This window comes from Mesoplodon mirus, assembly GCF_964341445.2.
Source record: "Mesoplodon mirus genome assembly, chromosome: X".
Classification (NCBI taxonomy): Eukaryota; Metazoa; Chordata; class Mammalia; order Artiodactyla; family Ziphiidae; genus Mesoplodon; species Mesoplodon mirus.
The window spans coordinates 62,422,782-62,444,910 of NC_138981.1; the positions used below are offsets into that span (position 1 = coordinate 62,422,782).

Consider the following 22,129-nt stretch of genomic DNA (forward strand, 5'->3'; position numbering starts at 1 on the left):
CCAGGGTTTGATTTAGATTATAGAATTGCCCTAGAGTTACAACTTGCAGACAAAGGCAGAGCCTCTGCAATCACTAATAGATCCTGTGGTACCTGGATTAATCCTTTGGGCCTATTGGAAAAGTTAATATACAGAGAATCCAAAATATTCAGGTTTCCTAAACTTGGGATTCCTCACTTCTGATGCAAACCCATTACATGTGCAGAATCAACCTAGACCATTTTTCATTGCCCCTTGGAATAAGGTGGAAGGCTTGAAGAACCAATGTGAACTCATGAAATCAATGTGAAGATGCTCATGCAGCTTACTATGTCATGAGTTATAAAATCTTCTGTCATTGAGGCATGATGTTCATGTCTTCTGCCAGAATTCATAAAACTAACAGGCTTACTTTTAGCTTGTATGTATGACAAAATCAGAGGACTATAGTTCATTACAAAGCAGATGGTAATGGGACCTATATGGTCCTAAGATTTATAGATTTTATTTAAAGTAGTAATATTTTAGTGTTTAGTAAATGGGAAAATATCACCCATGTACATTTTTTTACATCTTTATTGGAGTATAATTGCTTAACAATGGTGTGTTAGTTTCTGCTTTATAACATAATGAATCACTTATACATATACATATGTTTCCATATCCCCTCCCTCTTGCGTCTCCCTCCCACTCTCCGTATCCCACCCCTCCAGGTGGTCACAAAGCACCGAGCTGATCTCCCTGTGCTATGCAGCTGCTTCCCACTAGCTATCTACCTTATGTTTGGTAGTGTATATATGTCCATGCCTCTCTTTCGCTTTGTCACAGCTTACCCTTCCCCCTCTGCATATCCTCAAGTCCATTCTCTAGTAGGTCTGTGTCTTTATTCCTGTCTTACCCCTAGGTTCTTCATGACATTTTTTTTTCTTAAATTCCATATATATGTGTCAACATACAGTATTTGTCTTTCTCTTTCTGACTTACTTCACTCTGTATGACAGACCCTAGGTCCATCCACCTCATTACAAATAGCTCAATTTCGTTTCTTTTTATGGCTGAGTAATATTCCATTGTATGTATGTGCCACATCTTCTTTATCCATTCATACAATGATGGACACTTAGGTTGTTTCCATCTCCAGGCTATTGTAAATAGGGCTGCTATGAACATTTTGGTACATGACTCTTTTTGAATTATGGTTTTCTCAGTGTATATGCCCAGTAGTGGGATTGGTGGGTCATATGGTAGTTCTATTTGTAGTTTTTTAAGGAACCTCCATACAGTTCTCCATAGTGGCTGTACCAATTCACATTCCCACCAGCAGTGCAAGAGTGTTCCCTTTTTTCCACATCCTCTCCAGCATTTATTGTTTCTAGATTTTTTGATGATGGCCATTCTGACTGGTGTGAGATGATATCTCATTGTAGTTTTGATTTGCATTTCTCTAATGATTAAAGATGTTGAGCATCCTTTCATGTGTTTGTTGGCAGTCTGTATATCTTCTGTGGAGAAACGTTTATTTAGGTCTTCTGGCCATTTTTGGATTGGGTTGTTTGTTTTTTTCTTATTGAGCTGCATGAGCTGTTCATAAATTTTGGAGATTAATCCTTTGTCCGTTGCTTCATTTGCAAATATTTTCTCCCATTCTAAAGGTTGTCTTTTGGTCTTGTTTATGGTTTCCTTTGCTGTGCAAAAGCTTTGAAGTTTCATTAGGTCCCATTTGTTTATCTTTGTTTTTATTTCCATTTCTCTAGGAGGTGGGTCCAAAAGGATCTTGCTGTGACTTATGTCATAGAGTGTTCTGCCTATGTTTTCCTCTAAGAGTTTGATAGTGTCTGGCCTTACATTTAGGTCTTTAATCCATTTTGAGCTTATTTTTGTGTATGGTGTTAGGGAGTGATCTAATCTCATACTTTTACATGTCCCTGTCCAGTTTTCCCAGCACCACTTATTGAAGAGACTGCCCTTTCTCCACTGGACATTCCTGCCTCCTTTATCAAAGATAAGGTGACCATATGTGCGTGGGTTTATCTCTGGGCTTTCTATCCTGTTCCATTGATGTATCTTTCTGTTTTTGTGCCAGTACCATACTGTCTTGATTACTGTAGCTTTGTAGTATAGTCTAAAGTCAGGGAGCCTGATTCCTCCAGCTCCGTTTTTCGTTCTCAAGATTGCTTTGGCTGTTTGGGATCTTTTGTGCTTCCATAGAAATTGTGAAATTTTTTGTTCTAGTTCTGTGAAAAATGCCAGTGGTAGTTTGATAGGGATTGCATTGAATCTGTAGATTGCTTTGGGTAGTAGAGCCATTTTCACAGTGTTGATTCTTCCAATCCAAGAACATGGTATATCTCTCCATCTATTTGTATCATCTTTAATTTCTTTCATCAGTGTCTTATAATTTTCTGCATACAGGTCTTTTGTCTCCTTAGGTAGGTTTATTCCTAGATATTTTATTCTTTTTGTTGCAATGGTAAATGGGAGTGTTTTCTTGATTTCACTTTCAGATTTTTCATCATTAGTATGTAGGAATGCCAGAGATTTCTCTGCGTTAATTTTGTGTTCTGCTACTTTACCACATTCATTGATTAGCTCTAGTAGCTTTCTGGTAGCATCTTTAGGATTCTCTATGTATAGTATCATGTCATCTGCAAACAGTGACAGCTTTACTTCTTCTTTTCCAATTTGGATTCCTTTTATTTCCTTTTCTTCTCTGATTGCTGTGGCTAAAACTTCCAAAACTATGTTTAATAAGAGTGGTGAGAGTGGGCAACCTTGTCTTGTTCCTGATCATAGTGGAAATTGTTTCAGTTTTTCACCATTGAGGATGATGTTGGCTGTGGGTTTGTCATATATGGCCTTTATTATGTTGAGGAAATTTCCCTCTATGCCTACTTTCTGCAGGGTTTTTATCATAAATGGGTGTTAAATTTGTCGAAAGCTTTTTCTGCATCTATTGAGACGATCATATGGCTTTTCTCCTTCAATTTGTTAATATGGTGTATCACGTTGATTGATTTGCATATATTGAAGAATCCTTGCATTCCTGGAATAAACCCCACTTGATCATGGTGTATGATTCTTTTAATGTGCTGTTGGATTCTGTTTGCTAGTATTTTATTGAGGATTTTTGCATCTATGTTCATCAGTGATATTGGCCTGTAGTTTTCTTTCTTTGTGACATCCTTGTCTGGTTTTGGTATCAAGGTGATGGTGGCCTCGTAGAATGAGTTTGGGAGTGTTCCTCCCTCTGCTATATTTTGGAAGAGTTTGAGAAGGATAGGTGTTAGCTCTTCTCTAAATGTTTGATAGATTTTGCCTGTGAAGCCATCTGGTCCTGGGCTTTTGTTTGTTGGAAGATTTTTTTATCACAGTTTCAATTTCAGTGGTTGTGATTGGTCTGTTCATATTTTCTATTTCTTCCTGATTCAGTCTTGGCAGGTTGTGCATTTCTAAGAATTTGTCCATTTCTTCCAGGTTGTCCATTTTATTGGCATAGAGTTGCTTGTAGTAATCTCTCATGATGTTTTGTATTTCTGCAGTGTCAGTTGTTACTTCTCCTTTTTCATTTCTAATTCTATTGATTTGAGTCTTCTCCCTTTTTTTCTTGATGAGTCTGTCTAATGGTTTATCAATTTTGTTTATCTTCTCAAAGAACCAGCTTTTAGTTTTATTGATCTTTGCTGTTGTTTCCTTCATTTCTTTTCCATTTATTTCTGATCTGATTTTTATGATTTCTTTCCTTCTGCTAACTTTCGGGTGTTTTTGTTCTTCTTTCTCTAATTGCTTTAGGTGCAAGGTTAGGTTGTTTATTCGAGATGTTTCCTATTTCTTAAGGTGGCATTGTATTGCTATAAACTTCCCTCTTAGAACTGCTTTTGCTGCATCCCATAGGTTTTGGGTCATCGTGTCTCCATTGTCATTTGTTTCTAGGTATTTTTTAATTTCCTCTTTGATTTCTTCAGTGATCACTTCATTATTAAGTTGTGTATTGTTTAGCCTCCATGTGTTTGTATTTTTTACAGATCTTTTCCTGTAATTGATATCTAGTCTCATAGCATTGTTGTCGGAAAAGATACTTGATACAATTTCAATTTTCTTAAATTTATCAAGGCTTGATTTGTGACCCAAGATATGAACTAGCCTGGAGAATGTTCCATGAGCACTTGAGAAAAATGTGTATTCTGTTGTTTTTGGATGGAATGTTCTATAAATATCAATTAAGTCCATCTTGTTTAATGGGATTTGGAGAATATAGTAGTTGCAGTGGGGAGGGCTGCTGGCTTGCCCTTTTTACAATGTGTACAACTGCATTAAGATTTTATAACAAGAGTGGCATTTATGTTTCTTAAAACTACCTTCTATAGTAGAGTTTAATACAGAAAAAAGGACGCTTTAACAAGAGAAATATGGAATGAATCATAAATCCACCTGATGACAAAGGAAATCAAAATACTTAAGGAAAACACAACTACATCAAATACTACCATGCACTAAAATTAATCTGACAAACTATGTACACTTCTAGTAATCTTTTTCAAACAGTGGTAAAAGATATGAAACTCTAGTTCAGTAGGAACAGATCAGTCTCTATTTTGCCTGAGTTTCAATCTTCTGACAGCATCAACTATTCCACTATATTAGAAACAGCAAGCAGTCTTACGTACTGCATCCATACATCATGGACTTTCTTGCAATAAAATGCTTTTGTGTGTTTAACTTATCGTAAACAAACTCACAATTAGGAGGGGAAAAAAAAACAACACTTTTCCCAAGTCCCATGTTCTGAATGGGGTTTTAGATAAAGAATCAATGTTTGCCAATGAGAACAAGAATCTCTGAAGTATTATAGTTTCAATGATATAGAAGCCCTTTGTATACATACCAGTTTTTATCTCCAGGTTATTTTATTTTAGATGACCTACACTATGGCTCAGAAATATGTTAACTTTTAACAGGACTCATGAGCTAACTCACTAATTACTTCTATCTGTTTAGTCACTTGTACAATCCATGTTTTCATCTTGGCTTCAACCAAGTCTTATTATTTTGTTGTTTTATTTTTACAGGAGTATTGAATGTCCTATAAGTACCTCTCCCAGTTCTATCTGGAAGCCTGTATTAGAGAACAAGCAACAACAAACTTATTGACTACATACCCCAGGCTTCTCCAATAATACTTAAACCCCTCAACCAAGAATGTCTTTTTATGGCAGGTCTGGCCTGGGGAGATGGTGATGGACCTGTTCTCTAACAGTCCTGACTATCAAAGCAAGGCCCTAAGGGACAACAGACATAAGGAAAGTCAATTTAATTATTCTTACATCTGTCCACTCCCTCTTGGGTCATCAACGCTCAGGTTCTACAGGCTCACTCAATAACTTAAGGTGTCAAAGGGAGTTCCCATGAGAACTAGCCCAACAGTTATCTGCCTTACTTGTCCATAACTGACTGGGCTCTCCAGGTAGTTACAAATGCAGTAGAATTCTTAAGACACAGGAACTTCCTCTTTGACTCAGAAGAGTAAGGAAACATGTAAAATGTAATTGTGTAAAGCAATAAATTCTAATCAGTGTTGCAAAAAATGCTGTTATTGTAACACCAATCAGCTCAAACTAACTTTCTAAAAACTTTTTTAGGATAGGCTGGCTAACATTCAAAAATTGCCCATAAGTTCTTAGCTTACATTCTATTTAAACATTTCTAAAGCAAGTAGTAACTAGAATAGACACAAAACAGACAATATATCTGGACCTAAACCTAAATGTGAAATTGGGTCCACAGGCACACTCTTAACCATTTTTCCAAAGAAATATGTTTAAACGGCTTTACCATGCAGAGCTATGGCTTCCCAGAAGGGTTGCAAATCAGTCTCTACAGATGAGCTATTTTCCGTTGAAGTAGCTCAGTTAGGGGACACTACAGTCAGTCTTGGGGGAGCTCTAGAGTGTCGCGGTGGAGGAACTTTTCCACACAGGAAGCTGATCAAATCTTCTCTACGAATAGTTCTTCTGCGCTTTTGAACCCAAGCCAACACATCCTTATTGCGTCGCTGATAGCCAATTTGAATTCCAATATCAAAACTTTGCTGATGTGTATCCACGCTTTCTTTGTAAAGGTTGGTGACGGCATTGGCTGCATTTTGGAAGGGAACCCCGAGAGAAAGTCCTGGCTGCTGACACACTTGGTCTTTGTAGAGCTGGGCCACGGCGGTGGCCGAGTTCTGGAAGAGGTGCCACAGCTTCTGCTGCTTGTGCTCGGGCTGCGCGGCGGCCGCCGCCTCCTCCTGCAGCTCAGGGGGCAACTGCTCGTCCTGCTCATCCTCGGCCAGGCACTGCTGCTCCCACTTCGAGAACCAGTGCTCAGGCCCGTGCTCCTGGATCTCGGCCTCGCCCTCCTCCTTCTGCTCCTCCATCCTCCACGGCCTCCCGTGGCCTCGCAGCCGCCGCAGCCGCGTCCTGCTCAGGCGAGGCCCCTGCGGGAGCGTCGTCATCAAGCGGCCCAGCGGCGGAGCCCAGCGGCCTGCAGCGGCTCCTCGCGGCGGCCCAGGCCTCCTGCACCCCGACAGCCTGCGAGCTCCGCCCCGTGGCCCCGCGTTGCCCGGGATGACCCCCGCCCTGGCACTCCCCACCCCAGGCTCCTGCCAAAGGGTGCTGCGGACCAGATGAACACCGCCGCCTCTCGCCTCGCCGGCCTGAGCACGTCTGCCGCCCCGCCATGGTGCCGCGGCCTCCCTAGGGCCACCGCCGACCGCTCCGCACAGCCCTGCCGGCGCCGCCGAGCCTACCCCGATGACTTCACCCATGTACATTTTAATCCTTAGAGAAACCTCTGAAATATAGGAAAACCTACTAAAAATTATTAAATTAAAATGGAATACTATAAAATATTCAAATCAAAAGGAATAGAGGAAAGAAGGAAAATAGAATTTTAAAAAGAGGAGAGACATAATAAAAAGATAGACATAAATGCATACAAATTAATATCTTAATTTTATATGGCCTAGGACTTTGGGCTCAAGATCAGAGATGCACTTTCATATTTGCCAAAAACCCTGGATATTATATATAAAAGAAATAAAAGAAGAATGAAAAGGGATGGAGATCAGCAAGAGACATTGGCACCCAAGGAAAGACATTACGTTGAGTTTTTTTCTTTTGCCTAATATATCTCAGGTTAAGTGCTGAAGTATCTGGCACATAGAAAGACCTGTGAGCACAGACCAAAAATCAAGACAGAACAAATCCCTAGGAAAAGGATTCTCTAGCCAGTAGCAACCCATCAAATAAGACAACTTTTAGAAAGTATTGCCCTACTACTTCCAAACCTAAGGGTCAAAATCACTGCTCAATCCACACCTCCATCAGCAAAGCCTGAGTGGCATCCTAGCCTTCTCTGTTGCCAATCTACAGTGAGACTCTCATCCACCCTCAACCAATGTCAGGGTAGTATGAGAGAAGGCCTGTTGGACAGCAAAACCTTTACTGCACAGTGGCAACACTAATCCCCATGGCATAAATAGAGGCCTTGTGGGCATCTTGGATTCATATCCACATCCAGCAGTAACAAAGAGCACTTCCCTCTCTACATGGGGCTTGTCAGATGAGGCCATGTGGTAAGCTAGTACTTTAATCACTCTCCAGCCCTATTGAGTGCTGTCCCAACCACCCATTCTGATATCTGTGGAGGACATGGGTGAGGAGCATTGATATAATATGCTGTTCCCTCACACCTACATATGATCAGCAGTAATGAGCTTCCTCTCCCTTCTGGAGTTTAAAGAATGTCAAGGGGAGAACCTGTACATTCACTGTTACCTGGTGCTTAGATGGCAGAATCTCCATCCCTCACCAGAGCTGACTCATAGGAGGTCTGTAAAAAGAAGATTCAAATGAATTCCAGAATCATATGCCCAAAATGTCTAGTGTAAAAAAAAATCATAATCATGGGCCAGGAAATTTTCAACTTTAATGAGAAAAGACAATGAATAGCTGCCAACATAGGGGTGACACAGATGTTGGAATTACCTATTGAAGACTGTAAAGCAGCCCCCACAGGAATGTTTTAACAAGCAATTAAAAACACATTTGAAATAGAATATCAGAAAATCTCAGGAAAGAAGATATGAAGGACCAAGTGTTTAATTTCAGAACTGAAAAACATAAATGAAGTAACTAAATGGATGGTTTTAACGGCACAATGGAGATGACAGAGAAAAGACCCAGTGAACTTAAAGATAGAACAATTAAAATTATTCACAGAGAGCAAATAGACTAAACATTTTTTTAAGCCTCAAGGGTCTTTGGGACAATAACAGAAGTTCCACGATTCCTGTTACTGGGGTCCCAGAAGAAGGTAAGAAAGAAGGTAAGACCAAAATGTGTTTGACAATGACTGAAGACTCCTCCAATTTTTTAAAACACATAGATTCACAAAGCTTAGTGAACCCCAAATAGTAGAAACCCAAAGAAATCCATTCTAAGGCACACAATAGTCAAACCATTAAAAACAAAAGATACTCATGAAAGCAGCCAGAGGGGGCCAAAAACAAACAAAAACTATTATAGAAAAAAACCACAAATGATAGTAGACTTGTCCTCAGAAAATGTGGAGGCCAGAAAGAGGTGACTTTACATTTTTCAAGTCATAAAGGAACTGTCACCTATATTTTTATAGTGGGCAAAGTTATCCTTCAGGAATGAAGAAGAAATAAACACATTTTCAAAGAAATTAAACACAGGATAAATTGATGCTCCCAGACCTATAAGAATGGTTAAGGAACATTCTCCAAACAAGCGAAATGATAAATATTGGAACACCAGGAGGGACAAAAGAACAGTAGAAGGTGAAGACTGTTTAACACTGTGTGGCATGGTTCTCAAAGCATGTGGTGAAAATATTTAAAACTATTATAAATAGAGGGAAAAGAGACAAAAGTTCTCTGCACTTATTACCAAGAGCAACTAAAGATCTCTAAGAATAGATATACTCAAAAGCACTAGATAAATCAATATGATATCCTAAAACGCACTCAAGTAAAAAATAGGTAGGAAAGATAAACATAAATGAAAAACAGATGGAGCAAGCAAATAGCAATATAAATTGTGGAGTTAACCCTACCATGTCAAAAGTTATAATAAATGTAATTTTCTAATTATGGAACAATTATAATGTATATAATATACAATAATATATATAACATAAATTATAATATGGGTACAATTATAAGACAGAATGGCATAGAGGATAAATTTACGTGGCCAGTTATACATGCTATATGTCAGTAAATCACTCAAAATATGGTGATATATATATCTTGGAAGTAGAAAGATGGAAAAAGCTAACCATGCAAATATGAACCTGAAGAAATTAGGAGTTCCTGTAAATTTCACCACAAAAAATCACAAGGGCCAGGAAGAGACAAAACATGATAAAAGAGTCAACTAAGAATGTATAACAATCCTAAATTTTATGCATCAAACAGCAGAGGTTGAAAATACAAAAAGTAGTAATCGATACAAAAATAATAGAGTTGGCAAACACTCCTCTCAATAGTGGATAGAATTAGACAAAATTAGTAAGGGTAGAGAACTGATCAAAACTATGAATTACCCAGACTTAATTGACAGAAGAAACAGGCCATCCATGTAATACCAAAGTAAATGTTCTCTTCAGATGAACATTTGAAATAAACAAATGTAGAAATGATACCATATTTTGTGCCACAAAGCAAATCTCAATATGTTTAAAAGCATTTCAACCATACAGAGTGTTTTCTGACCACAATAGTATTAAAGTAGAAATGCATAAGTGAAAGGTAACAGGAAATTTTATCAACACTTGGAAACTAAAAAACATACTTTTGTGTGTGTGTGTGGTATGCGGGCCTCTCACTGTTGTGGCCTCTCCCATTGCGGAGTGCAGGCCCAGCGGCCATGGCTTACGGGCCTAGCCACTCCATGGCATGTGGGATCTTCCTGGACTGGGGCACGAACCCATGTCCCCTGCATCGGCAGGAGGACTGCCAACCACTGCGCCACTAGGGAAGCCCAAAACGTACTTTTAAATAACCCACTGATGAAAGAAAATGTCTTTCAAGAAATACAAATACCTAAAAATGAATGAGAAAAAATATTAAATATGTAAGATACAGGTCAATCAGTGCTGCGAGAAACATACCATTGAATACACACATCAGAAAAAACAAAAACCTCAAAATCAGTAAACAAAACACCTTAAGAAACTAGGAAAAGAATGGCAAATTAAATACAAAACAAGAAGAAGGAAGAGAATGAAAAAAGATAAGACTAGAGACTGATGAAACAATGCACAAAACAATAGAGAAAATGAAACATAGCTGTTTCATTGAAAGGCTGGTTGAAATTAACAAACCTCTACCAAGACTGGGAAAAAAGTGAAGCCACAAATAGTTCAATAACACAAGAGAAACAAGATATAACAATAAACTATGAAGACCTTAAAGAAATGAGAAAATATGAATAACTTGCCATGCTTGAGTTAGACACATTAAATGAAATGGACCAATACCTCAAAGAACACAAATTACTGTTACTCACTAAAAGAAGTAAAATGAATAGTCCAATAACAACTTATTTACATTTATAATTTTAAAACTCCTGGAAAAAAGATCTCCAGGCCCACTTAGTTTTACTGCAAAAATGAATTAAATATTTGCAGATTTATCACCAATTTGCATGTGATCTCTTTCAGAAAATGAAAAAGAAAAGCACTTCTTAACTCATTCTATAAGACTAGTGTTGCCTTTATATCAAAGGCAAAGGAACTTAAATAATAAATAAAATACAGACTAATATCAATTTAATATAGATGTACAATTCCTTAACAAATAGATAATTTGAATAAGCCCTTACGTATTACAGAAATTAAATTGATAAATAACAACCTTCAATAAGGGAAAGCATAAGGCCTAGATGGATTCACTGGGGGATTCTATCAACAATTTATGGAAGAAACTATATCAATACTCTGCAAAGTCTTCCAGAAGATAGAAGCAGTAGGAATATTTCCTAACTCATAAAATGGGACCACAATTATCATATATCAAAATCAAAGACATTAAAAGAATACTACAAACCTGTATTTCATGAACACATATAAAAATCCTTAACAAAATATATCAAATCCAAATATGTATTAAAATATTTTAAGCCATGAACTTATGGAATTTATCCCATGTATGCAACATGGTTTCAACATTCAAAAATCAGTTTCTGTAATCCATCACATCAACAGGCTAAAAAAAGAAAAATCATATGGTCATATAAATAGATGCAGTAAAAGTCTTTTGACAAAATCCAAAACCCATACATGATTTGTAAAAAAATAAAGAATAAAGAGTAACATCCTTAACCTGATAACAACTTATTCAAAAAACCTACAGGTAGTATCATTTTTTAAAATTGTATTTTAAAAATGTTTTATTGAAATATAGTTGATTTACAATGTGTTAGTTTCAGTTGTACAGCAAAATGATTCAGATATATATATGTGTGTATATATATATATTCTTTTTAAGATTATTTTCCATTATAGGTTATTACAAGATATTGACTATAGTTCCCTGTGCTATACAGTAGGTCCTTGTTGGTTATCTATTTTATATAGAGTAGTGTATATATTTTAATCCCAAGTCCCTCCTTCCCTCTTTTCCCTTTGGTAGCAATAAGGTTCTGTTCTGTGAGTCTATTTCTGTTTTGCAAATAAGTTCATTTGCATCACTTTTTAGATTCCACAAATAAGTGATATATATCTGTCTTCCTCTGTCTGATTTACTTCACTTAGTATGATAATTTCTAGGTCCATCCATGTTGCTGCAAATTGCATTATTTCATTCTTTTTTCTATCTGAGTACTATTCCATGGTATATATGTACCACATTTTCTTTATCAATTCATCTGTCGATGGAATCTTAGGTTGCTTCCATGCCTTGGCTACCAGAAATAGTGCTGCAAGAACATTGAAGAACATTTATCTTTTCGAATTAAGAGTTTTCTCTGAATATATACCAAGGAGTGGGATCACTGGATGATATGCTAACTCTGTTTTTAGTATTATAAGGAATCTCCATACTGTTCTCCATAGTGTCTGCACCAATTTACATTCCCACCAACAGTGTACTAGGGTTCCCTTTACTCCACATCCTCGCCAACATTTATTATTCATAGACTTTTTGATGATAGCCATTCTGAAAGGTGTGAGGTGATGTCTAATTCTGGTCTTGATTTGCATTTCCCTGATGATTAGTGATGTTGAGCATCCTTTCACGTGCCTGTTGGTGACCTGCATTTCCTCTTTGGAAAAATGTCTATTTGGTTCTTCTGCACATTTTAAAATTAGGTTGTTTGTTGTTTTTCTGTTGAGTTGTATGAGTTATTTATATATGCTGGATATTAATCTCTTATCTGTCATATCATTTGCAAATATTTTCTCGCATTCTCTAGGCTGTCTGTTCATTTTGTTGATAGTTTCCTTTGCTGTGCAAAAGCTTTTTAGTTTAATTAGATCCCATTTGTTTATTTTTGCTTTTATTACCTTTGCTTTGGGAGAGAGACCCCAAAAGATATTTCTACTATTTATTTATCTCAAAAAGTGTTCTGCCTGTATTTTCCTTTAGGAGTTTTGTGGTTTCTGGTCTTATATTTAGGTCTTTAGTCCATTTTGATATTATTTTTGTATGTGGTGTTCGAGGATGTTCTAATTTCATTCTTTTACATGTAGGTATCTAGTGTTCCCAGCACACTTATTGAAGACAGTGTCTTTTCCCCATTGTATATTCTTGCCTCCTTTGACATAGATTAATTGACCATAAGTGCATAGGTTTATTTTGTTTTTTTATTGAAAAATACTTGATTTATAATGTCATGTTAGTTTCAGGTGTACAGCACAGTGATTCAGTTTTACATACATACATACATGTATGTTTGTATAACTGAATATATATATATATATATATATATTCAGATTCTTTTTCCTTATAGGTTATTACAAAATATTGAGTATAGTTCCCTGTGCTATACAGTAGGTCCTTGTCGTTTATCTGTTTTATATATAGTAGTGTGTATATGTTAATCCCAATCTCCTAATTATCCATTCACTTCCCTTCCCTTTGGTAACCATAAGTTTGTTTTCTACATCTGTGACTATTTCTGTTTTGTAAATAGGTTCATTTGTACCACTTGTTTAGATTCTGCATATAAGCGTATCACTTGATATTTGTCTTTCTCTGACTTACTTCACTCAGTATGTCAATCTCTAGGTTCATCTAAGTCACAGCAAATGGCATTATTTCATTCTTTTTTATGGCTGAGTAATATTCCATTGTATATACGTTCCTCATCTTATATATCCATTCCTCTGTCAATGGACATTTACGTTGCTTCCATTTCTTGGCTATTGTAAATAGTGCTGATATGAACGTTGGGGTGCATCTACCTTTTCAGATTATGGTTTTCTCTGAATATATGCCCAGGAGTGGGACTGGTGGATCATACAGTAGCTCTATTTTTAGTTTTTGGGGTTTTTTTGGCTTTTTTGTCATGCACTTATTCATTTATTAAAGCAAGAGTTTAAGCAAGATAACACCTTGGTTTGAGTTATGGCTCTCACAGAACTAGTTTTGTGAAGTTGGCTAATTTTTTTTTTACATCTTTATTGGAGTATAATTGCTTTACAATGGTGTGTTAGTTTCTGCTTTATAACAAAGTGAATCAGTTATACATATACATATGTTCCCATGTCTCTTCCCTCTTGTGTCTCCCTCCCTCCCACCCTCCCTATCCCACCCCTCCAAGTGGTCACAAAGCACCGAGCTGATCTCTCTGGGCTATGTGGCTGCATAAGTGTGTGGGTGTATTTCTGGGTTCTCTGTTGTGTTCCATAGATCCATATGTCTGTTTTTGTGCCAATAACATGTTGTTTTGATTACTGTAGCTTTGTTGTATTCTCTGATGTCTAGGAAGGTTATGCCTCCTGCTTTGTTCTTTTTCTTCAGGATTGCTTTGGCAATTCTGGGTCTTTTATGATTCCATATAAATTTTAGGATTATTTATTCTAGCCCTGTGAAAAATCTCATGGGTAATTTGATAGGGATCACATTTAATCTGTAGATTGCTTTGGGTAGTATGGCCATTTTAGCAATATTAATTCTTTCAATCCAAGAGCATGGGATATCTTTCTATTTCTTTGAATCATCTTCAACTTCCTTTATTAATGTTTTATAGTTCTCAGCATATAAGTCTTTCACCTCCTTGGTCAGGTTTATTCCTAAGTATTTTGTTCTTGGCGGTGTGATTTTAAAAGGTATTGTTTCTTTACATTCCCTTTCTGATATTTCATAGTTGATATAAAGAAATGCAACCTTTGTATGTTAATCTTGTAACCTGCTACTTTGCTGAATTTGTTTATGAGTTCTAGTAGTTTTTGTGTGGAGTCTTTAGGGTTTTCTATGTATAGTATCATATCTGTGTATAATGACAATTTTACCTCTTCCCTTCCAATTTGGATACCATTTTTTCTTCTTTTTCTCGTCTGATTGCTGTGGCGAGGACTTCCAATACTATGTTGAATAGAAGAGGTGAGAGTGGACATCATTTTCTTCTTCCAGATTTTAGTGGGAAGCCTTTCAGCTTTTCACTACTGAGTATTATATTGACTATGGGTTTGCCATAAATAGCTCTTATTATCTTGAAATATGTTCCCTCTATACCCAGTTTGGTAACAGTTTTTATCATGAATGGATGTTGAATGTTGTCAAATGCTATTTCTGCATCTATTGAGATGATCATATATTTTTTGTCTTTTGTTTATGTGGTGTATCACATTGATTGATTTGCATACGTTGAACCATCATTGTGAACTTGGGATAAATTCCACTTGCTTGTGGTCTGTGATCTTTTTTATGTGTTGTTGGTTTCAGTTTGCTAGTATTTTGTTGAGAATTTTTGCATATGTTTTTATCAAAGGTATTGGTCTGTAATTTTCTTTATTGGTGGGGTCTTTGGTATCAGGGTGATGGTGGCTTCATAGAATGTCTTTGGGAGTGTTCCTTCTTCAGTTTTTTGGAAGAGTTTGAAAATAATTGGTATAAATTCTTTGTATTTTGGTAGAATTCATCTGTGAAGACATCTGGTCCTGGGCTTTTGTTTGCAGGGAGTTTTTAAATTACAGATTCTGTTTCACTTCTAGTGACCATTTTGCTCAAATTATCTATTTACTCTTGATTCAGTTTTGGTGGACTGCCTGTTTCTAGAGCCTTGTCCATTTCTTCTAGGTTGTTGAATTTGTTGGCATAAAATTGTTCATAGTATTTCCTTATGTTTATTTTTTAAAATATTTTAATAGTTTCTTTTAAAACTGAACACATGATACGACTCAGCAATTGCAATCATGTGATTTTTTAATGTCAGACAAATGAAGCTTACGTCTGCACACAAATCCCTGCATCTAAATATTCACATCACTTTTATTTGGAATAGCCACAAACTGAAATCAACCCATATGTGCTTCAGTAGGTGCATGGTTAAAAATTTTGTGGTATATCCATACCATGAAATACTACCAAGCAATAAAAAGGAGTGAACTATTGTTATACACAAAATCTTGCATGGGTCTCACAGGTAGTATGGTGAAGGAAAAACTAATTTCAGATTGTCACATATGCATCATTCCTTAACAAAATTATTCAGATGGAAAAGATTATTGTTTGTCATCTTTTAGCCATGTCATAAGGTGGGAGTGATTATAAAGGAGTAGCACAATGGATATCTTTGTAATGTTGTATTAGTTCTGATGTAGATTGTTGTGTTACACTAAACTACATATGTGATAAAATAGCATGGAATTATACACACACTTTGTACCGATGTTGATTTTCTGGTTTTGATATGCTACTATAGTTACATTAAAATATTACCTTTGTAGAAAAATAGGTAAGAGGTCTGAGCAAACTTATTACTGTCTTTGCAATATCTTATGTCTCCATAAATAAATATAATTTTTAAAAAATACATCACCTAGAAAAATCCCAAAGAACACCCACTTTAAATAGAGTAACAAAGATATGTAATGAGTAACAGGAAGAAAATGATAAACTATGTGAAATGGGTAGAATTACCATTCAGACTACAGAATGGAGAAAGTTATCTAGATTATTCTTTTTTTTTCCTTTTTAATATCTTTACTGGAGTATAATTGCTTTACAATTATACAGTACTGTTTTTTTTAGATTCCATATTTGTGCGTTAGCATATGGCATTTGTTTTTCTCTTTCTGACTTCACTCTGTGTGACAGGCTCTAGGCTTATCCACCTCATTACAAATAACTCAATTTCATTCCTTTTTATGGCTAAGTAATATTCCATTGTATGTATCTGCCACATCTTCTTTATGCATTCATCTGTTGATGGACATTTACATTGATTCCATGTCCTGGCTATTGTAAATAGTGCTGCAAATTTATGTTCAATGCTGAACATTTTGTTACATGTATCTTTTTGAATTATGGTTTTCTCAGGGTATATGCCCAGTATTGGGATTGCTGGGTCATATGGTAGTTCTATTTTTATTTTTTAAGGAACCTCCATACTGTTCTCCATAGGGGCTGTATCAATTTACATTCCTACCAACAGTGCAGGAGGGTTCCCTTTTCTCCATACCCTCTCCAGCATTTGTTGTCTCTAGATTTTTTGATGATGGCCATTCTGACCAGTGCGAGAGGATACCTCACTGTGTTTTTGATTTGCATTTCTCTAATGATTAGTGATGTTGAGCATCTTTTCATGTGTTTGTTGGCAATCTGTATATCTACTTTGGAGAAATGTCTATTTAGGTCTTCTGCCCATTTTTTGATTGGGTTGTCTGTTTTTTTGATATTAAGCTGCATGAGCTGCTTGTATATTTTGGAGATTAATCCTTTGTCAGTCACTACATTTGTAAATACTTTCTCCCATTCCGAGGGTTGTCTTTTCGTCTTGTTTATGTTTTCCTTTGCTGTGTAAAAGCTTTTAAGTTTCATTAGGTCCCATTTGTTCATTTTTTAAACAAATTTTCATTACTGTAGGAGGTGGGTCAAAAAGGATCTTCCTGTGATTTATGTCATAAAGTGTTCTGCCTATGTTTTCCTCTAAGAGTTTTATAGTGTCTGGCCTTATATTTAGGTCTTTAATCCATTTTTAGTTTGTTTTTGTGTATGGTGTTAGGAAGTGTTCTACTTCCATTCTTTTACATGTCCCTGTCCAGTTTTCCCAGCACCACTTATTGAAGAGACTGTCTTTTGTCCGTTGTATATTCTTGCCTCCTTTGTCAAAGATAAGGTAACCATATGTGCATGGGTTTATCTCTGGGCTTTCTATCTTGTTCTATTGATCTATACTTCTGTTTTTGTGCCAGTACCATACTGTCTTTATTATTGTACCTTTGTAGTATTGTCTGACGTCAGGGAGCCTGATTCCTCCAGCTTAGTTTTTCTTTCTCAATATTGCTTTTGCTGCTCAGGGTCTTCTGTGTTTCCATACAAATTGTGAAATTTTTTGTTCTAGTTCTGTGAAAAATGCCATTGGTAGTTTGATAGGGATTTCATTGAATCTGTAGATTGCTTTGTATAGTAGAGTCACTTTCACAATGTTGCTTCTTCCAATCCAAGAACATGGTATATCTCTCCATCTGTTTATATCATCTTTGATTTCTTTCATCAGTGTCTTTTAGTTTTCTGCCTACAGGTCTTTTGCCTCCTTAGGTAGGTTTACTCCTAGGTATTTTATTCTTTTCGTTGCAATGGTGAATGGAATTGTTTCCTTAATTTCTCTTTCTGATTTTTCGTTGTTAGTGTATAGGAATGCAAGAGATTTCTGTGCATTAATTTTGTGTCCTGCTAGTTTACCACATTAGTTGATTAGCTCTAGTTGTCTTCTGGTGACATATTTAGGATTTTCTATGTATAGTATCATGCCATCTGCAAACAGTGACAGTTTTAGTTTTTTTTTTTCAATTTGGATTCCTTTTATTTCTTTTTCTTCTGTGATTGCCATGTCTAAAGCTTCCAAAACTATGTTGAATAATAATGGTCAGAGTGGGCACCCTTGTCTTGTTCCTGATCTTCAGGAAATGCTTTCAGTTTTTCACCATTGAGAATGATGTTGGCTGTGGGTTTTTCATATATGGCTTCTATTATGTTGAGGTTGCTTCCGTCTATGCCCACTTCCTGGGGAGGTTTTATCATAACTGGGTGTTCAATGTTGTCAAAAGCTTTTTCTGCATCTATTGAGATGATCATACGTTTTTTCTCCTTCAGGTCGTTAATGTGGTGCATCACATTGATTGATTTGGATATATTGTAGAATCCTTGCATTCCTGAGATAAACGCCGCTTGATCATTGTTTATTATCCTTTTAATCTGCTGTTGGATTCTGTTTGCTAGTTTTTTGTTAAGGAATTTTGCAGCTATGTGAATCAGTGGTATTGGCATGTAATTTTCTTTTTTTGTGACATCTTTGTCTTATTTTGGTATCAGGGTGAGGGTGGCCTCATAGAATGTGTTTGTGAGTATTCCTCCCTCTGCTTTATTTTGGAAGAGTTTCAGAAGGATGGGAATTAGCTCCTCTCTAAATGTTTGATAGAATTCACCTTTGAAGCCATCTGGTCCTGGAGTTTTGTTTCTTGGAAGATTTTTAATCACAGTTTCAATTTCAGTGCTTGTGATTGGTCTGTTCTTATTTTCTATTTCTTCCTAGTTCAGTCTCAGCAGGTTTTGCATTTCTAAAATTTGTCCATTTCTTCCAAGTTTTCCATTTTATTGGCATAGAGTAGCTTATAATAGTCTCTTAGGATGCTTTGCATTTCTGCGGTGTCCATTGTAACCTCTCCTTTTTCATTTCTAATTTTATTGAGTTGAGTCCTATCCCTTCTTTTCTTTGTGAGTCTGGCTAAAAGTTCATCAATTTTGTTTATCTTCTCAAAGAATCAGCTCTTAGTTTTACTGATCTTTGCTATCATTTTATTTCTTTCTATTTCATTTATTTCTGATCTGATCTTTATGATTTATTTCCTTCTACTAACTTTGGGCTTTGTTTGTTCTTCTTTCTCTCGTTGCATTAGGTGTAAGGTTAGATTGTTTGAGATTTTTCTTATTTCTTGAGGTAGGATAGTATTGCTATAAACTTCCTGCTTAGAACTGCCTTTTCTGCATCCCCTAGGTTTTGGGCCATCATGTTTTCATTGTCATTTGTTTCTAGGTATTTTTTGATTTCCTCTTTGATTTCTTCAGTGATTTCTTGGTTATTTAGTAATGTGTTGTTTAACCTCCATGTGTTTGTGTTTTTTATGTTTTTTCCCCTGTAATTTATTTCTAATCTCATAGCATTGTGGTCAGTAATGATGCTTGATGTGATTTCAGTTTTTTTAAATTTACCGAGGTTTGATTTGTGCCCCAAGATGTGATCTATTCTGGAGAATGTTCCATGTGCACTTGAGAAGACAGTGTATTTCATTGTTTTTGGATGGAATGTCCTATAAATATCAATTAAGTCCATTTGGTCTAATGTGTCATTTAAGGCTTGTGTTTCCTTATTTTCTGCTTGGATGATTTGTCTGTTGTTGTAAGTGGAGTGTTAAAGTTGCCTACTATTATAGGGTTTTAAAGTGGCATACTATTGTTGTGATACTGTCTATTTCCCCTTTTATGGGTGTTAGCATTTGCCTTATATATTGAGGTGCTCCTATGTGGGTGCATAGATATTTACAATTGTTATATCTTCTTCTTGGATTGATCCCTTGATCATTTTGTAGTGTTCTTCCTTGTCTCTTGTAATAGACTTTAATGTCTATTTTGTCTGATATGCATATTGCTATTGCAGGTTTCTTTTGATTTCCATTTACATGGAATATCTTTTTCCATCCCCTCACTTTCAGTCTGTATGTGTCCCTACTCCTGAAGTGGGTCTCTTGTAGACAGCATATATATACGGGTTTTGTTTTTGTATCCATTCAGCCAGTCTGTGTCTTTTGGTTGGGGCATTTAATCCATTTACATTTAACGTAATTATTAATATGTATGTGCCTATTACCATTTTCTTAATTGTTTTCGGTTTCATTTTGTAAGTCTTTTTCTTCTCTTGTGTTTCCTGTGTAGAGAAGTTCCTTTAGCAGTTGTTGTAAAGGTGGTTTGTTGGTACTGCATTCTCTAAACTTTTGCTTGTCTGTAAAGCTTTTGATTTCTCTGTCAAATCTGAATGAGATCCTTGCTGGGTAGAGGAATCTTGGTTGTATGTTCTTCTCTTTCATCACTTTAAACATTTCTTGGCACTCCCTTCTTGCTTGTAGTGTTTCTGCTGAAAGATCAGCTGTTAACCCTATGGGGATTCCCTTGTATGTTATTTGTTGCTTTTCTCTTGCTGCTTTTAATATTTTTTCTTTGAGTTTTAATTTTTTTAGTTTGGTTAACATGTGTCTCGGTGTGTTTCTCCTTGGGTTTATCCTCTGTGGGACTCTCTGCACTTCCTAGACTTGATTGACTATTTCTTTGCCCATGTTGGGGACGTTTACCACTATAATCTCTTCAAATACTTTCTCAGACCCTTTTTGTGTGTGTGTGTGGTATACAGGCCTCTCACTGTTGTGTCCTCTCCCATTGTGGAGCACAGGCTCCGGATGGGCAGGCTCAGCAGCCATGCCTCACGGGCCCAGCCGCTCCGCAGCATGTGGGATCTTCCCGGACCAGGTCACGAACCCGTGTCCCCTGCATCGGCACGCGGACTCTCAACCATTGCGCCACCAGGGAAGCCCCTCAGAGCCTTTTTTCTTCTTCTTCTTCTGGGATGCCTACACTTCAAATGGTGGTGCGCTTAGTTTTGTCCCAGAGGTCTCTGAGGTTGTTCTCCATTCTTTACATTCTTTTTTCTTTATTCTTCTCTGTGGCCGTTATTTCACCATTCTATCTTCCAGGTCACTTTTCATTCTTCTGCCTCAGTTATTCTTCTATTGATTCCTTCTAGAGTATTTTTCGTTTCAGTTATTGTGTTGTTCGTTACTGTTAGTGTGTGCTTTAGCTCTCCTAGGTCCTTGTTAAACGTTTCTTGTATTTTCTCTGCTCTGTTTTCGAAATTTTGGATCATATTTACTGTCATTACTCTGAATTCTTTTTTGGGTAATTTTCCTATTCCCTCTTCATTTACTTGCTCTTGTTTTTTTTTATTTATTGATTTTTTAACATCTTTATTGGAGTATGATTGCTTTACAGTGGTGTGTTAGGTTCTGCTTTATATCTTGTGGGTTTTTACCTTGCTCCTTTTCCTATAAGATGTTTCTATGTCTTCTCATTTTGTCTAGTTTGCAGTATTTGAGGTCTCCTCTCTGCAGGCTGCAGGGTCATAGTTCATTTTGCTTCTGTTCTCTGCCCCTGGTGGTGATGTTGGTCCAGTGGCTTATGTAGGCTGCCTGATGGGAGAGACTGGTGCCTGCTTTCTAGTGGGTGGAGCTGTGTCTTTTCTCTTGGATTAGCAGGGCCATGTCAGGTGGTGTATTTTGTGTTGTCTGTGAACTTAGTATGACTTTAGGTAGTTTGCGTGCTGATGGGTGGGTTTGTATTGCTGTCTTGTTTGTTTGATGTGAGGCATCCAGCGCTGGGAGCTGCTGGAAGTTGGGTGGAGCCAGGTCTTGGCTTCAGATAGAGGCCTCTGTGAGAGCTCTCAGTGGTTAATCTTCCCTGGGGATGGGAATTCTCTAGTGGTTCAGCGTCCTGGACTTGATGCTCCCACCCCAGAGCCTCAGGCCCAACTTCTGGTCAAGGGACCAAGACCCTGCAAGTTTCTCATCCCATCAATAAAGGAGATTAAAAATAAAAGACTAACAAAACCCCAGAGAAATGGTAAAAAGTAAAATCAAGCAAAGAGAAACAGAAACAAGGAAACACGCACACACACAAAAGAAATGAAATCAGAACCAAAAAAAATCAAAAAGGAAGAGAATAACCAGACAAACAAAAGAACCCAAGAACAAACTCAAACAATTAAAAGGAAAACTGACAAAAACACAAAACCAGAAAACAAAACCAAAGCAGAGTGCCAACTGATGAATGAAGCAAGGAAATAAAACAAACTGACAAAAATGAGTAAAAGAGAAA

At 36.7% G+C, this 22,129-nt stretch overlaps 1 protein-coding gene across 8 annotated transcripts in view; it reads left to right on the forward strand.

The window, feature by feature from the left end:
- Positions 1-22,129, forward strand: part of LOC309797042 (uncharacterized protein) — a 123,233-nt gene that overhangs the window by 95,444 nt on the left and 5,660 nt on the right. For 4 of the 8 annotated variants that reach the window (XR_014292532.1, XR_014292533.1, XR_014292534.1 and 1 more), the window contains one exon: positions 6,095-6,167. The exons of 1 other annotated variant lie outside the window; for it this stretch is intronic. Coding sequence is in view for 1 of the 7 variants with exons in the window: in XM_082610434.1 (XP_082466560.1) it covers positions 6,095-6,799 (705 nt within the window). In the remaining 6 variants the exon portion in view is untranslated. Of the gene's footprint in view, positions 1-6,094; positions 11,469-22,129 lie in introns of those variants that run through there. 3 more of the 8 variants (XR_014292536.1, XR_014292537.1, XM_082610434.1) reach the window with 3 other exon arrangements.